The sequence below is a fragment of the Geotrypetes seraphini genome, chromosome 19 (genome assembly GCF_902459505.1).
Source record: "Geotrypetes seraphini chromosome 19, aGeoSer1.1, whole genome shotgun sequence".
NCBI lineage: Eukaryota > Metazoa > Chordata > Amphibia > Gymnophiona > Dermophiidae > Geotrypetes > Geotrypetes seraphini.
Genome location: NC_047102.1, coordinates 760109 through 774408, shown reverse-complemented (window position 1 = coordinate 774408; position 14300 = coordinate 760109). Strand labels below are relative to the sequence as shown.

At 40.4% G+C, this 14300-nt stretch overlaps 1 protein-coding gene across 3 annotated transcripts in view; it reads right to left on the bottom strand.

Moving 5' to 3' along the window:
- Positions 1–267: 267 nt before the first annotated feature.
- Positions 268–14300, bottom strand: part of LOC117352289 (solute carrier family 13 member 1-like) — a 34773-nt gene continuing 20740 nt past the window's right edge. For 2 of the 3 annotated variants that reach the window (XM_033928670.1, XM_033928671.1), the window contains exons 10-16: positions 14202–14300; positions 12241–12342; positions 9579–9679; positions 8087–8217; positions 3734–3895; positions 3331–3468; positions 268–980 (exon numbers count right to left, since the gene is read on the bottom strand). In XM_033928670.1, coding sequence (XP_033784561.1) covers positions 840–980; positions 3331–3468; positions 3734–3895; positions 8087–8217; positions 9579–9679; positions 12241–12342; positions 14202–14300 — 874 coding nt within the window. In that variant the 3' untranslated portion in view covers positions 268–839. The remainder of the gene's footprint in view (positions 981–3330; positions 3469–3733; positions 3896–8086; positions 8218–9578; positions 9680–12240; positions 12343–14201) is intronic. The other variant, XM_033928672.1, reaches the window with a different exon arrangement.

Below are 14300 nucleotides of genomic sequence, written 5' to 3'. Positions count from 1 at the left end.
ATAGTATCATATTCTGTGCTGAATTTCTTTGGGGGGGTCCTATTGTCAAAATGTTAAAAATCACTCTTGCAATGCCAAAATGTGCATCCTGGTACTGTGACGTGTTTGTACTGGAAGAAAGCAGGGGGGATCTGAGAGAAAATATGAGAACTTTTTGACTAATTTTGCAGACATCTTTAGAAGATAAAGGCTTTTTAACTCAAAAAACTTTACTAAGGTACAAGAATAGGCAGAGCATGAAAACAGGGACATTAAGACATGGTGTGAGAAATGTTTTATTTTTTAAAACAGAGAAGAAAATCAGTATTATCACATCTTAAAAACAGCATTTCTAGTTACATTCAGATCAGACTGGGCATGCCGGTAACCCAGCCAGTTAACTACTGCTCCTACTCTACATGGGACCAGCCTATCTTAAGACTGGAGAGTCCTTCGTGCAGGAGCTAATTGCCAGACACTCCCAGTACATGTAGCAACCAAAGCACAGTTGGCTACTATCATGGGTTTCTACCAAACATAGAGAGTATGCCTTTCCAAATGAAAAATGGATATGTTTCAATTTCGCTTATATGTGTTTCCATAACAAATTCCTAGTCCTAATCATTGTCAATCATTAAGGCTTGAAGTAAAGTTAAATTTGAAAAATCAACTGAGAGAAAAATAGATCATGAAAGTCAAGGAAATAGCCAAAATAGTATCCAATGGAAATAAATAATTTGTCCTATCTTGTTACGTAGATTCCATCAGCAAACCCTCTCTGTTGATAACACTTCCAGGGTTTGACACAGGAATTTGCACTGCCTCAGTGCCTCCAGCTTCTAGGCTCAAACAGTTGTTCTCTATGGAGACGATGATGTACCATTTTTCAGCAGAACCCATTCTGGGAAAGTGTTGAGGTTAAACATTGGAATCCCCCAGGTGTACAGGCCAAAGAAGAGACTTATAATACTAATTAGATTAACTCCAATTCCTGCTTTTATCTAAGAAAGAAACAAATGGATATTTCTTAAAGCCACCAGTACTAAAGAATTAATACTTCTTTTAGGAAATGTGATCACTACCATGTCAACATAAAGAGTAAATGGAAATTAGTCAAAGAGAGTCGGAAGAAGTTCTAAGCTTCAGAAAAGTGGCAGTCTTCAAGAAACATTTACTACTGCCTTGGTTAAGAAATGCTTCATTATTTTATGGAAGCTGCATATGATTAGGTCTTACTTCACTCCCTCTGCATTTAGAATGTTGGTTCGGTCTTTGGTTCTCAGTACATTGGATTGTTGTAACTCGGATGGGCAGACTGGATGGGCCATTTGGCCTTTAACTGCCGTCATGTTTCTATAACCATAATGCTCTATGACCTCACAATGTAAGTGTAAAGAGCCTCAGCTGATAGGAAGAGGAGATGCAAATGTTAAGAGCCTTAGCCAATAGCGAGAGGAAGAGGTAGTAGATGCTGTGGATGGGCAGACTGGATGGGCCATTTGGCCTTTATCTGCCATCATGTTTCTATGTTTCTAAGTGATACACAAGAGTCATGCATTTCCAGTGAAAAGAACATGTTAGAACTAAAAGCTCACGATATGACATTCATAAAATGTAAACTCAAGAATGACATTAGGAAATATTTATTCCCACAAGGAGTTGTAATGCATAGAAGAACCTCCTAGGGGATGAAAAGCCCGGAGTGAGCAGAATGAATCCACAGGTGCATTATTTTTTGGATGGTTATATTCCAAATGCACAAACTCTTAACTGTCACACACTCAACCACTCTCTGAGCTTTCTAATATCAAATCTTGTTATGTCTACACCTTAGGAGTGTGCACTCCGTGGCATGTTTATCTGTGAAATGACAAGCTTTTCCTATAGAGGACCCAGGAAAGATCTCTAAGGTGATTGAGAAGAGAGCAGTGAAAAAAGTAGGAAGGATTGTTGTCAATGTTGGCTACTGTTATGTCACCACAAGTTGGGTTATTGTAACACAGAGTCCTATTTTATGCAGTGAGACCCTGTGGTAAGATAACCTGACTTAACGGTAGCCACTGTTGACAATTTCTTCCTTTTGTCAACAGCACAGCTGAGTTTTGAATATGGTTAATTCATAATCACTATTACTCTCACTATTATCTCAATCTTCTGTATTTGTGTACATCCAAAAGCATAATGCTACACATTTTACTACAAAAATTAATATATATTTTTCGTAAAGTTATTATCGGGCTAATTTTTAAAAGAATAAAACATCCAAAAAATGGCATAAAGTGGCATTTGGCTGTTTTATTTTATATATATTTTGTACATCTTTGGGGGTAGAGGGTGGGAGGCATGTCATTGACCACTGGGGGAGTAAGGGAGGGGCCATGCTTTCACTCCAATGATCTTCTTATCAGTTTGGCCAGCTCTTTGGCACTTATGTGTTATGAAGACGGGTCTAGCCTCAAACGTCCAAATTGTGATCTGGACGTTTATTGCAGAAGAATGTTCACATCATAAGCCTAAAACACTCCCCAACATGTCCCCTTGAGATTTAGATGCACTTAACGTCCAGGTCACAGTTTGGACGTTTGAGGCTAGACCCCTTTTCATAACACATAAGTGCCAAAGAGCTGGCCTAACTGATAAGAAGATCATTGGAGTGAAAGCATGGCCCCTCCCTTACTCCCCAAGTGGTCACTAACATGCCTTCCACCCTCTCCCCCCAAAGATGTAAATGAAAGAGTACATATCTGCCTGTATGAACAATTCAGATGTTGTGGCCAGCAGGAGGTTTCTAGAGTGGCCTCATGGTCAATGTAGTGAACTATAAGTGACTCTGTGAGTCTTCCAAACCAAGCCCTAATCCCAGTTTTCCTACATAAAAGTGATTCCTGTAGGCAAAAGGGCTATTGAGATGGTATACAGTTGGGTTAAGAGGGGGTTCTCAGCCCAACCAAGAAGAGAATGACGTGGACATGGTTCAATCAATGATCAGAAACAATATCAAAAACATTGAATTTTGTTTCTGCAAATTGGCAAAATAACGCTCAGCATTTAGGAAGTTGGTTGGTTGGGCTGAGAACTTTTCAGCACCCCTCGTTCACTTAAATATTAAACTTTATTTAGTTTATACCTAATGATTTGTGCTTTGGAAAGTAAACCAAAGATTAGATTTTGATTTTCTCAAATGGATACGGAGCATTATACTTCTAAGGTGATGTAAAGTTTTCATGATTTGGAGATTGAAGGTATGTGATGCAAATTCTTCCCTTGGTTGAGTAGGAATGTGGATTCACCTTTTCTAGAAAAGCACAAGAAGAGGACTCTAAGCTTCCAGTGTAAACCAGCTGTACGTACCATATCCTGAACTGTGAGGTGCCCATATGTAAAGACTATGGCATTTGGAGGATTTGAAACAGGTAAGAGATAAGCGCAAGAGGCACTGATTGTAGCTGGAATGATGATCAGAAGGGGATTGATTCCAATTACTTCTGCCTGTGAACAAAGATTCACTAAATCAGTGCAACATCTACAAGGTCCAAAGCTCCCCTAAAACATTGCCAGTTTAATTCAGGTTTTAGGACTGCCTCCATTATCAATATAAAAGTCATCTAGGATAAGGATGAGCATACCAACAATGAGATATTCATTATTAACACATATAATTAACCACAGGTCTCATTTTAGACCGTAAGACCTATTTACTAACACATTAACACATGCTAATTAATACGCGCAGGAAAATCTGTTGTGTGCTTACAAGTGAGGAGAGAATTGGCTGAAATATGGTGATGGTCGCTGGATTGCTTGCCACTTCTGTTACAGAGGTTACCATCAGGCAGACAAGTAAGACAGTTATCCAAACAGGCAAAATGCTGAGAGTTTCCATCCTTTTCCCCACCCACAATGATAATCCAGAGACCTGAAAAAGTTATAGGATTGACGGTTTTTATTGATCATACTTTTCATTCTTATTTCATCTGTGTTGGTTTAATTCTTAATGAATAACACTAAAAACATGTAGTATCTTCACAATCTGAATGTTGATCTCAACATGGGAAAAAAACGAAATGGTAATATTCAAAAGCTGATTCAGAAGGTAAAAGTCACTGCAAATATTAAACACACTTGCCAGTTCTCAACCTTCTCCTGCAATCTCCTCCATTCTCAACACCATCTGATTTATCTGCATGTCAGCATTCTTCACACAAGTCTGACAGGCTCTGGAGGGCATAATTGAGACCTTTGACTTGTGTGACTTCTAATTTGAAAGATCTCTCTCTTCAGATTCTGGTTAAAATCACTTTTCACACTTTTATTTACTGCAGACCAAGCGGTCACTTAGGGCAGCAAATTCTGGGGTGAAGGTGTCAAAAAGCAAAAAAAAAAAAAAAGGTCCTGAGAGCCAGAGAAATTCTAAACACAATCAGAACTTGCCTTTGCCTTCAGGGAGAGTGGGAGATTTTCAAATAACCCACTTTCCAGGTAAGTATTCATTTACCTTCATAAATGGCTTTTGGAAACTGCAAGTCCAAAAACCCCCCAGTTCATGTACAGCATGGCATGTGTGTGTGTGCATCTGACCTGGAGGTGAGAGGAGAGAGGGCAGTATCCAAACATTCCATTGGTTTGGAAAGAATAATAAAGATAACAAAATGAAACCAAGTGTGCTAATTAGATGTCATTGTCAACAAATTTCAAAAGATGAATTTTACATTTCAACTTCAGGGTGAGGCTAAGGAGACAAAGTGCAGTATAAGGCTCAGTGTGTGTACACATGCATGCATGTAAACATGTGTGTGCATGTTTGTATGTATGTATTTATACATGTGTTTGTGTCCTTATGTTTTTATATGTGTATTTGTGTACATGAGATTATGTATGTGTGTTTGCCTGTGTGTGCATGCAAACAAAGGTGCTGATGATTTACACACCACATGGACTTGGATAAGTACAGGAAGTCTGTTCAAGCAAAATGAACAGATGTTTTTTTGTAAAATCTTGCAGTAAAATGAGTAGAAAGTGTTTTTGCTTTCCAAACTGTTAAGCAAGTGGACCTGTCTTGTTGAAGAAGGTTCTTTGTGATTCAGAAAGTCAAAATTTTGGAATATCTAGATAAAGATAGAAGAAACTATGAAGCAATTACGTTTACACCACATTCTGTTGATGGAATCTTAAGACATGAGAAAACATAAAGGGAGCACGTCTCAAACAAATGGTAACGGAGCCCAGTAGGGCCCAGGCGATCCTCGACCTGGTACTCACCAACGGGGAAAGTGTCTCAGAGGTCTCAGTAGGAGATACGCTAGCCTCCAGCGACCACAACATAGTATGGTTCAACCTTAGGAAAGGCTTCCCTAGATCAAACATGAAAACAAAGGTACTCAATTTCCGGGGCACAGACTTCGCACGCATGGGAGATTTCGTCCATCGGACGCTGCAGGACCAAGCGGAGACCGATGATGTAGAAGCTAAGTGGATAACACTGAAATCAACCATACATGAAGCAACTAGCCGCTTCATAAAATCAGTAAATAAACGACAAAGAAACAATAAACCCCAATGGTTCAACGCGGAGATCTTGCACCTCATTAATGAGAAGAAAAAAGCGTTTCTCTCCTACAAGCACACGGAGAAAAGAGAGGCAAAGATAGAATATAGGACCAGGTCTACAGTGGTCAAAATGGCAGTTAGGGAGGCAAAACTTCGAGTGGAAGAAATTCTGGCAAAAAACATTAAAAAGGGGGACAAATCCTTCTTCAGGTATATTAGTGACAGAAAAAGGAACACAGGTGGGATAGTACGCCTTAGAAGACCGGACAGAAGTTACGTGGAAGCAGATTCCGATAAAGCCGAACTACTGAATGAATACTTCTGCTCAGTCTTCACCTGTGAGGCACCGGGACACGGTCCGCAGTTGAAGGCAACACAAAGCACAGAAGACCCGTTTCAGAGTTTTGAGTTCACACCAGGTGAAGTTTACAGTGAACTGGCAAGACTCAAGGTGAACAAAGCCATGGGACCAGACAATTTGCACCCAAGAGTGCTCAGAGAATTGAGCGATGTCCTGGCGAAACTGTTGGCTGAGCTATTCAATCTCTCCCTAAGTAAGGGGAAAGTTCCCCTAGACTGGAAATTAGCTAATGTCGTTCCTCTGCATAAAAAGGGTTGCAGGGCAGAGGCTGCGAATTATAGACCGGTGAGTCTCACATCAATAGTGTGCAAACTCATGGAAACACTAATTAAAAGCAAATTGGACACGATTTTGAATGAAGGGAATCTTCGGGATCCCAGTCAGCATGGATTCACCAAGGGTAGGTCCTGCCAATCCAATCTCATCAGCTTCTTTGACTGAGTAACAAGAAAGTTGGACTTGGGAGAGTGTTTGGACGTCGTGTACCTGAACTTCAGTAAAGCTTTTGACAGTGTCCCACACCGCAGGCTGCTAAGCAAGATGGAATCGATGGGGTTAGGAGAGACACTAACTGCATGGGTCAATGATTGGCTGAGTGGCAGACTTCAGAGGGTGGTGGTTAATGGTACCTGAAAATTTACAACTGAAAGAATACTATGACTTTGTGGATGATCAATATAGAAACCTGTTACATCAGGACAAGGCATGCTAGTTATCCTTGTTTCCTGGAATTTTAAAGTTTCTTCAGATATTTTATGCTTTAAAGGCTTTCTTCTCCCAAGGCAAGCTACCCATTTCAGTGAGATGTGCTACTGGCATATTCCACTTCCAGGGACGGCCCAACCATTATGCAATACTAGGTGATTGCCTATGGCAGCAAAGTAAAGAAATTGCAACAGCCACACAATCTCAAAAGAATCATCAAGTTGTACTTTTATGCAAGGGAGAGACACTTCTTACAAAGACTTTCATGGGTATTTACCTAATAATTACAAACGATATTCTCTCAAGATAAATATTCCTGGGAACAACAGGAAGCAGTGTAGGATAAGACTGGCATATTTGTTTAAGTAATGGACTAGAACAATTTCCCAAGAAGACTCATGTGTGGATAGAGTAGGGTTGGGCAACCCATGAGGAGAACCTTCAACTCAGCCCCTCAGGTCCACAGTCCAGCTATTTACCACTCTACTCTACTCAGCTATGTAATGGTTATGTATAAACACTGTTTCCTGCACCTGTTGAGCATGGTAGTTGCTATATGAGCTCATTTTCTAGAACCATGGAAGCTCTATATGTGGATGTCCCACATAAGAAGCACTGCAGGATCCCAGGGATCTAGTAGATACATGTTGATTTCCCTTTTCTGAACCTGAGACATAAAGGAGGCACTTCTATATATAGGCACATTTATTTATATACCACTTATAGCTTAAGTGGTTTACACTCAGGTAGGTACTCAAACATTTTTTCCATCTCTGTCCTGGTGGGTTCACAGTCTGGTGATTAAGTGACCTGCCTAAGGTTATAGGTAACAGCGTGGGATTGGAACCCACAACCTCAGGGGGCTGAGGCTGTAGCTCTAATCACTGTGCCACACACTCCCCACAATGATACAATGTCCAATGGATCATACACACCAATAATGTGTATTTACATGTGAATGTGCACTGGGCAGTATTCTATACAGTAGCTCCTAAATGCTATAGTGCGCAACTGCAGAGAGGACGTATACATGGGCGGAGCATAAGCAGGCCGTGGGCGTGTCTCCAGGTGACATGTTTAACTTGGAAAAGACACAGGAAAATGGTGGAGTTGTCCAACAAACTGGTGCCCTTTATTAACTCAATGACTCAACACGAACGTAATTTGGCCTGCCTCGGGAGTTTTACAATGTCTCCCACTAGTTCTTACAGTATACAGTATCTCAGGATAATATTGCAGTTTATATTAGAAAAAAAACTGTTACATATCCTGGAAAATAGCATAATTGCTAGAGCTCATAGTGATGTTTTGTGTCGAGTCATTGAGATAATAAAAGGGCCCAGTTTGTAGGACTGTTTTACTGTGTTATATCAATTTGTGGGGGTGAGAGTGCTGGAAATAAGTTATAAATAGCATGCAACAATCAACAAGACAGTAACCCCTCCACCCCCTTAATCTAAAGGCAAACGTGAGGAAGAATAAGACACCACTTACCTCACATCCCTTGGCTAAAGCAAACCCACCACCAACAAGAATGACGATATTCCATGGCATGCATTGCTCAAACTCTTTCCACAGGATCATTGGGCCAATGTCTGGCACTGGTGAGGTTTCTTCAGCTTCACCTTCACATGGACGCAAACAAATCACAAGACATTGCAGCAGGTCATTAGCTTTGTACATGTACACCAAAGTAGCAAGAAGTTCTAGTTATAGTGCTGCATTCATGCTCTTGTTTTTGTTAATATACGACAAGTTCATTAAGTATCAACTGATATTCCTAGAACAATTTTCAAAATCCTTTATTTGGTAAACCAAAACTGTTTGCCTGTAAAACACTTTTGGGAGAGCAGGATATCAAGTCAACCTACTTGGATGATGTTATCAACAGAGCCTGGACTGTATCTTTTTTGAAAAACTTTCTAGAGTGTTTTATATGCTCTAGTGAGCATTTAAGGTTTGCCCCAGGATCCTTCAAGAAAACCCTTCAAAAACTCTGAATTATTCAAAATTTGGCGGTACGTCTGATTTTCGGTTTAAAAAAATGGGAACACATTACCCCCTATTACCTAAAACTTCACTGGCTGCCCCTCGAGGCCAGAGTAATATTTAAATTCTCTTGTCTCTGCTTCAAATCAATCTTTGGTCTGGCCCCCTATGTACCTGGTCTCCCACTTCAACCTGGGTTGCACTATCAGGCCTTCACGTAAAATCCACTTATTTACACACCCAATAAAGGCCTGCCGTTATAAAAGATTCCTGGACAGAACTCTAGCCTTCCAGGCAGGTAATCTGAACGACTGGCTGGGTAACATTATCATGCTCTCTTCTTCCTATCAAGGCTTCAGAAAATTAGTAAAAACGAAACTGTTCAACCGATTTGTCACCTAAGAATTTGTTGTTCATTATCTCTCGTATTCTGTATACCAATTCATAGCTATGTCGCTGACTGTCCAGCTCTTCTTATTTGTACTTGCTTTCAGTGTACTTTTATTCATCGATTCTATTTTGTAACTTATCGCTGACTGTCCAGCTCCTCTTGTTGTAAACTGCCTCGAACTACCATGGCTTTGGCGGTATATAAGAAAATAAATTATTATTATTATTAATGACAGGGAAGCAGGAAAGTTTGTGTATACTGAACTTCCTACCGTCTGGGGAGAATGCCTATTACAGGACAACCACTTTGTTTCTTCAAGAACAAGCAGGAAGGGAAAAGCTCATACATGGAAATCCCTAGATGTAAGTTGTTTTCAAATGAAAAGGGGAGAAAACTCTTAAAAAGATACCAACAGATGAACTATATGTTGTTGGCAACTGATCAATTTCTATTTTATAATTTTAAAATAATTTTTAAAATGGACCTCATGGGGGAAGACAGCCAGGAGAAACACAATAGGAAAACCAAACCAGGATGGTGGTGGTGGCCAGAGGAGATGGAGAAGACAATCAGGAGTTAACACTATTACACTAGAAGTGATCATACCTGACGATCTGAAAGAGAAAGGTTTAGGTTTTTTCCCAGGTATAATAAACAACAAAAATCCAAAAAGAACTGCAGAGGTAGCATCAGATTTGTAACCTTTCCTGTCAAGAAACAACATAAAAACTGATGTTTAACGATAGTGGACATCACAGTTGCCTCTTATCTCAGATAACAAGACAAGAATGAGGATGAATTTATAACAAAGAAAACAATAGGGTCTTACTTTATGTCTGTTTTATAAAGGCCAAAAAGTAATGTTCAGATAGAAGGGAACAAAAAAACCCCCCTCCAAAAAAACACCTGAGTTTACCAATGTGACATCTATGTTGCCAACTCAGTTTGAATATTCATCCGACTTTTATAGTCATTCAGATGGAGCCACGTCATCTTTGAGTCTTGCCCCCATAAACCTTAGGGCATGGACAAATGATGATGTAAATTACAAAGATAGAACTCTTATAAGATAATCCAGTCTCAAACAGGTTCTTTCACAGTAAAACCACACCAGTTACAATGAGTGCATGAATTTTCATTTGCTCTTGCAGTCAAACATTTACCAAGATTCCTTCCCCTTGTATAAGCCTTAAGAGGAGGTTCTGAAAGAATCTGCCGAGTAGAAGGTTGGTGCAGTTCCGTTTGAATAAACATAAAACTCATGCTCCAACTGAGTTGGCATCATTGGTGTCATATTGGATTTCTGCAGCCCAATCGTGGGTTGATTTTATTCCTTTACACTCTTGAGGAGGTGATCATATACTGGGTTTAAGATATCAAAAGCAATATTAGATTCATAAGTTGCAAACTTTTCATCCAAGGAGACTGAATGAAGCCATTGAGTGGATGATTTTAATCTGATTAGTGGGATAAATCATGTGACCTTTTTGTGCTTGTCTTCTTAGGTGACATTTTGCCTTTTATTTCCCTTCAGAGTCATCAGATTGAAGATTTTGGCTGAGTTAGATGATATATAGAATTTTAGGGCATCTGGTGAGACCTCATTTAGAATATTGTGTTCAATTCTGGAGACCGCACCTTCAAAAAGATATAAATAGGATGCAATAGGTCCAGAGGAAGGCATACAGCAGTGTCTCTGAAACTGTGTGCCACAAGAGATTGCAGAATCTTATTTTATTTTTAAAAATTCCCTTCACAAGTTTACACTAGAATAGATGACACATATGTTGCATATGCAAGAGTCTGTTAATGTTATGAGCCCAAACAATCAAGGCTTTGTTACCATTTGGATCTTATCTTGGATTTTCAGCTCTGACAGAAATTACATTGACTGCAGATGATGGATGATGAAATGCAAGTTTGCTTTTTGATTATCGAGCCACATTTTTAGTTAATTTTCACTCAAAAAGAAGCACATCCATCGCATTGATTAGCAATTCTATTCTATCTACTTTAATTTCACCGTTGTTACAATTATCCACACATAGCTTAAAGAACTTTAAATAAATAACTCTCAAATTTAATTTTTTGTTGGTTTTGCAATTTTATCATTTCAATGCCAAGAAAAACATTTTCTTCTTTTAGTGGGCCAGAATAATTACACGAGACGAATCTCTTTCAACTGAAAGGAACTCCAGAGTAAGAGGGCTTGGGATGAAGTTAAGTGATAGGCTCAGGAGTAACCTAAGGAAATACTTTTAGCCTATTTTAGGGTGGTAGATACATGGTATAGACTCCTGGTAGAGGTGGTAGAGACTATCTGAATTCAAGAAAGCGTGGGACAAGCACATAGAATCTCTTAGAAAGAGACAGTGGATGCTGCGGATGGCCATTTGGCCTTTATCTGCCCTTATGTTTCCATGTTTATACTTGAAATATTTGAGTGCAGGTTTCTTATTTTTTTATGTTTTATTTCAGTAAATAATCTAGAGTGCAACACCCTTACTCAGAGCTTCAGCTTGAAGCCTGATCGTGTTGGTGCATTGGTATTTTGCATGATATCTGCTGAATGAAGTTATAAACACATGAAAAGCTAAGCATTTTTTCTACTCAATGTTCAAAGTGATTTAAGTGGGCAGGAGAGGCTGCTGTCTGCTTAAATCACTTGGAGCCACCCAACTGCCAAGGCAGTGCTTCTCGATATCAGCCCCGACCAACCATGTCCAGAGTAGGCAGGTCAGGAGTAGTACGGGGGAAAGTTGGGTGTAGGCAATATTTAGTGTTGGAACCGGCTTTGCTAACTGGGCAAAAGGTCATGGCAGCGCGGAGCATTCAGCATGGTTCCCTTCGTTAATAACCGCTATCGCGGTTTAGTTAAAGGGGGGGGGTTAATTTTGAAAAAGGAAACCTGTCAAGCTGATATTTAATTTTCCTATGGCAATTGCTTCCAAATACATCCAGAATACCCCACCCCCACCCCATGGGACTCACACTTTTGATGAACTTTCTGGATGGATTATGCTGATTTCATTAACAAGACCTGGAGCCTAGTTAAAAGGGAAAATGTGGCCATGTCCTTAGTAACAACTAATGCATTTTACCTTTGAAGAGAGAGACAGAATATACGATTGGCTTGAAAGATAAATCAAGCCCAGGGGCTACACTTTAGAAACCTTGAAGAAAACCTACATGTTGTTCAAGTTACTGACTAAATTCTTCATACAGGACTGCAAGAGCAAAAGAAGCAATTTGAAAAGCCTTGACTTACACTCCAAAGAGTGAATCCCAGCCTGGGATAAATCCAGGATCCCGAGTAAACCATGACAATGCCATTAGGAGAAAAACAACAAGTGTTACTACTTCTGGATAGCTGGAATGAAAAAAGGATTCATTATATGTTGCCCCGAAATTCCCAACAAACCTCAAAGTCATTTCTTTTCTCAAGCTTCAGTCAGAGAAGTCAACTTTTCCAAATGAATGGAGATTGTCAACCCAAATTACCCTGCCCCAACCAACAAACATAAAGCAGGACAGGACTGTGCAGTTGGAAGTTCAAATGTGTAGATCAGAGCAGGCAGCACAGACATCAGGATAACTCTTGAGGCCAAAGGAAGAGAGAGAGAAGACCAGGAATTTGGATTTGATGTTTATAGCTGATTATTTCTCTTTCCAAACATGAGAAGTGAAATAGCCTTTGCTACCAAGCCAGCTCGTCCTCACTAGTCTCTCTCCTCTCTACAAACCACCCGCCCTTTAGCTCATATCACATGACCTACACTGTTCTCAGCAGTGAATCCTCAACAATCTCTTGTCCATCCACAATCTCTCCAATCCCATTCGTCCCTGTCTTTTACTTCTTCTTTTCATATTTCCCCACATCCTTTTTACTAAGCATAAACATTGTTTGACTTAAATTTGGGCAGAGGAGTCTTAACATCCTTCTACCCGTTGCACACCCCCATCCTCCAAACCCACTGTCTCCCCTCCTCTTCTCTCAATCTGCCCTTCCCATGGCTTTATATCACCTGGTACTCGTTGATTCTAGGTCAGCAGCACTGTGAGCTGCTTCATACCTGCATGGCCTGAGAACTGGCAGCCAACAGTTCCCCAGAGATCACGGAAGCATGCCAACCCACCTGCTATGTTTTAAGAGCTGCAGAATCAGGAGGAAAGCTCAGCTGAATTTATGGTTGGGGGGGGGAGCAAGACCCACTCCTAAACTCCATCCATCTCTTCTGCAGCATTCCTTCTGAGCTCCTCGTCCCATGAAGACAGATAATCAGTATCATACTTAAGAACATAAGGGGACAGGCCGGCTCTGCAGGATTCGCAGCACCCCCTCCCCCAATAGGATATCTACATAGCTTAGAGGGAACACTGCAGTCCTGTCACCTCTACCTGCTACTGCTTCTCTGCTTCATTAAGGAAACTAGTGTTGCTCCAGTGGGCTTCAATGGCAACTCCAGTAGTTGGGAAGACCTGTCCGGTCTGTGCCCCAAAACTGGCATTAAGTAGCCAATAAGAAACTGGAACAATGGAGCTGGAGGAGAGCAGGTGGGTGGACCAGGGGCTGAATTAGGGAGGAGAGTGACTGTTCTGTGCACCTTCTCAGAAATGAACCCCAGCTGTGACTGCAGGTGCTGTGTCTCTCTAAGGGGTGAGGGGTACAAACATAAAGTTGATATGAAACGAGAGACATTCTTAGGATTGAAAGTAATAGTATGTGTCATATGAGGCTGGCATGCTGACATGTTATGAAGTGCCCCGTTTATGATGCCAGGATGGTCCATGCAGCATTTACTGTGGGGCCCTTTTACTGGATGCTATCTGCTATGTAGTTCCCAGGTACACAATATCAATAGGATGCACAGCATTTAGTGGCCTTATGTTTACTGTCTAGCGAACAAGGGAAACGGCGCTGCCCTCCGTTCCAGCCTTGACAACAAGAGTAGCTTTTACAAGGACTTTGATGCACAGAAAAATTACAAAACAAATCTTGGTTATTCATAGTGAACGTATTATAAATAAAGAAGCTAATTGCTCCTGTATTGTCCCTACTGTCCTTTGCTCTTTATAAAATCAATAAAATAAAATTCTGGTGCTTAACTTGACTGCACTGCAGTTGCTGTGTTGGCGGCAGCAACACCAGAGGTTCAATCGCAGGGAAAGAGGACGGCCTGCTGCTGGGCTAAGCCACCAAGAGCACAGTACGGTAATCATTTCACTTACCTTAGTGGTCCTAATTTGGAATATTCTTGCTTTAAAATGTTTTGGGAATCTGTATTATTCTTTGAACCTTCTCTTTTATAGCAAAACATATCTTTAAAA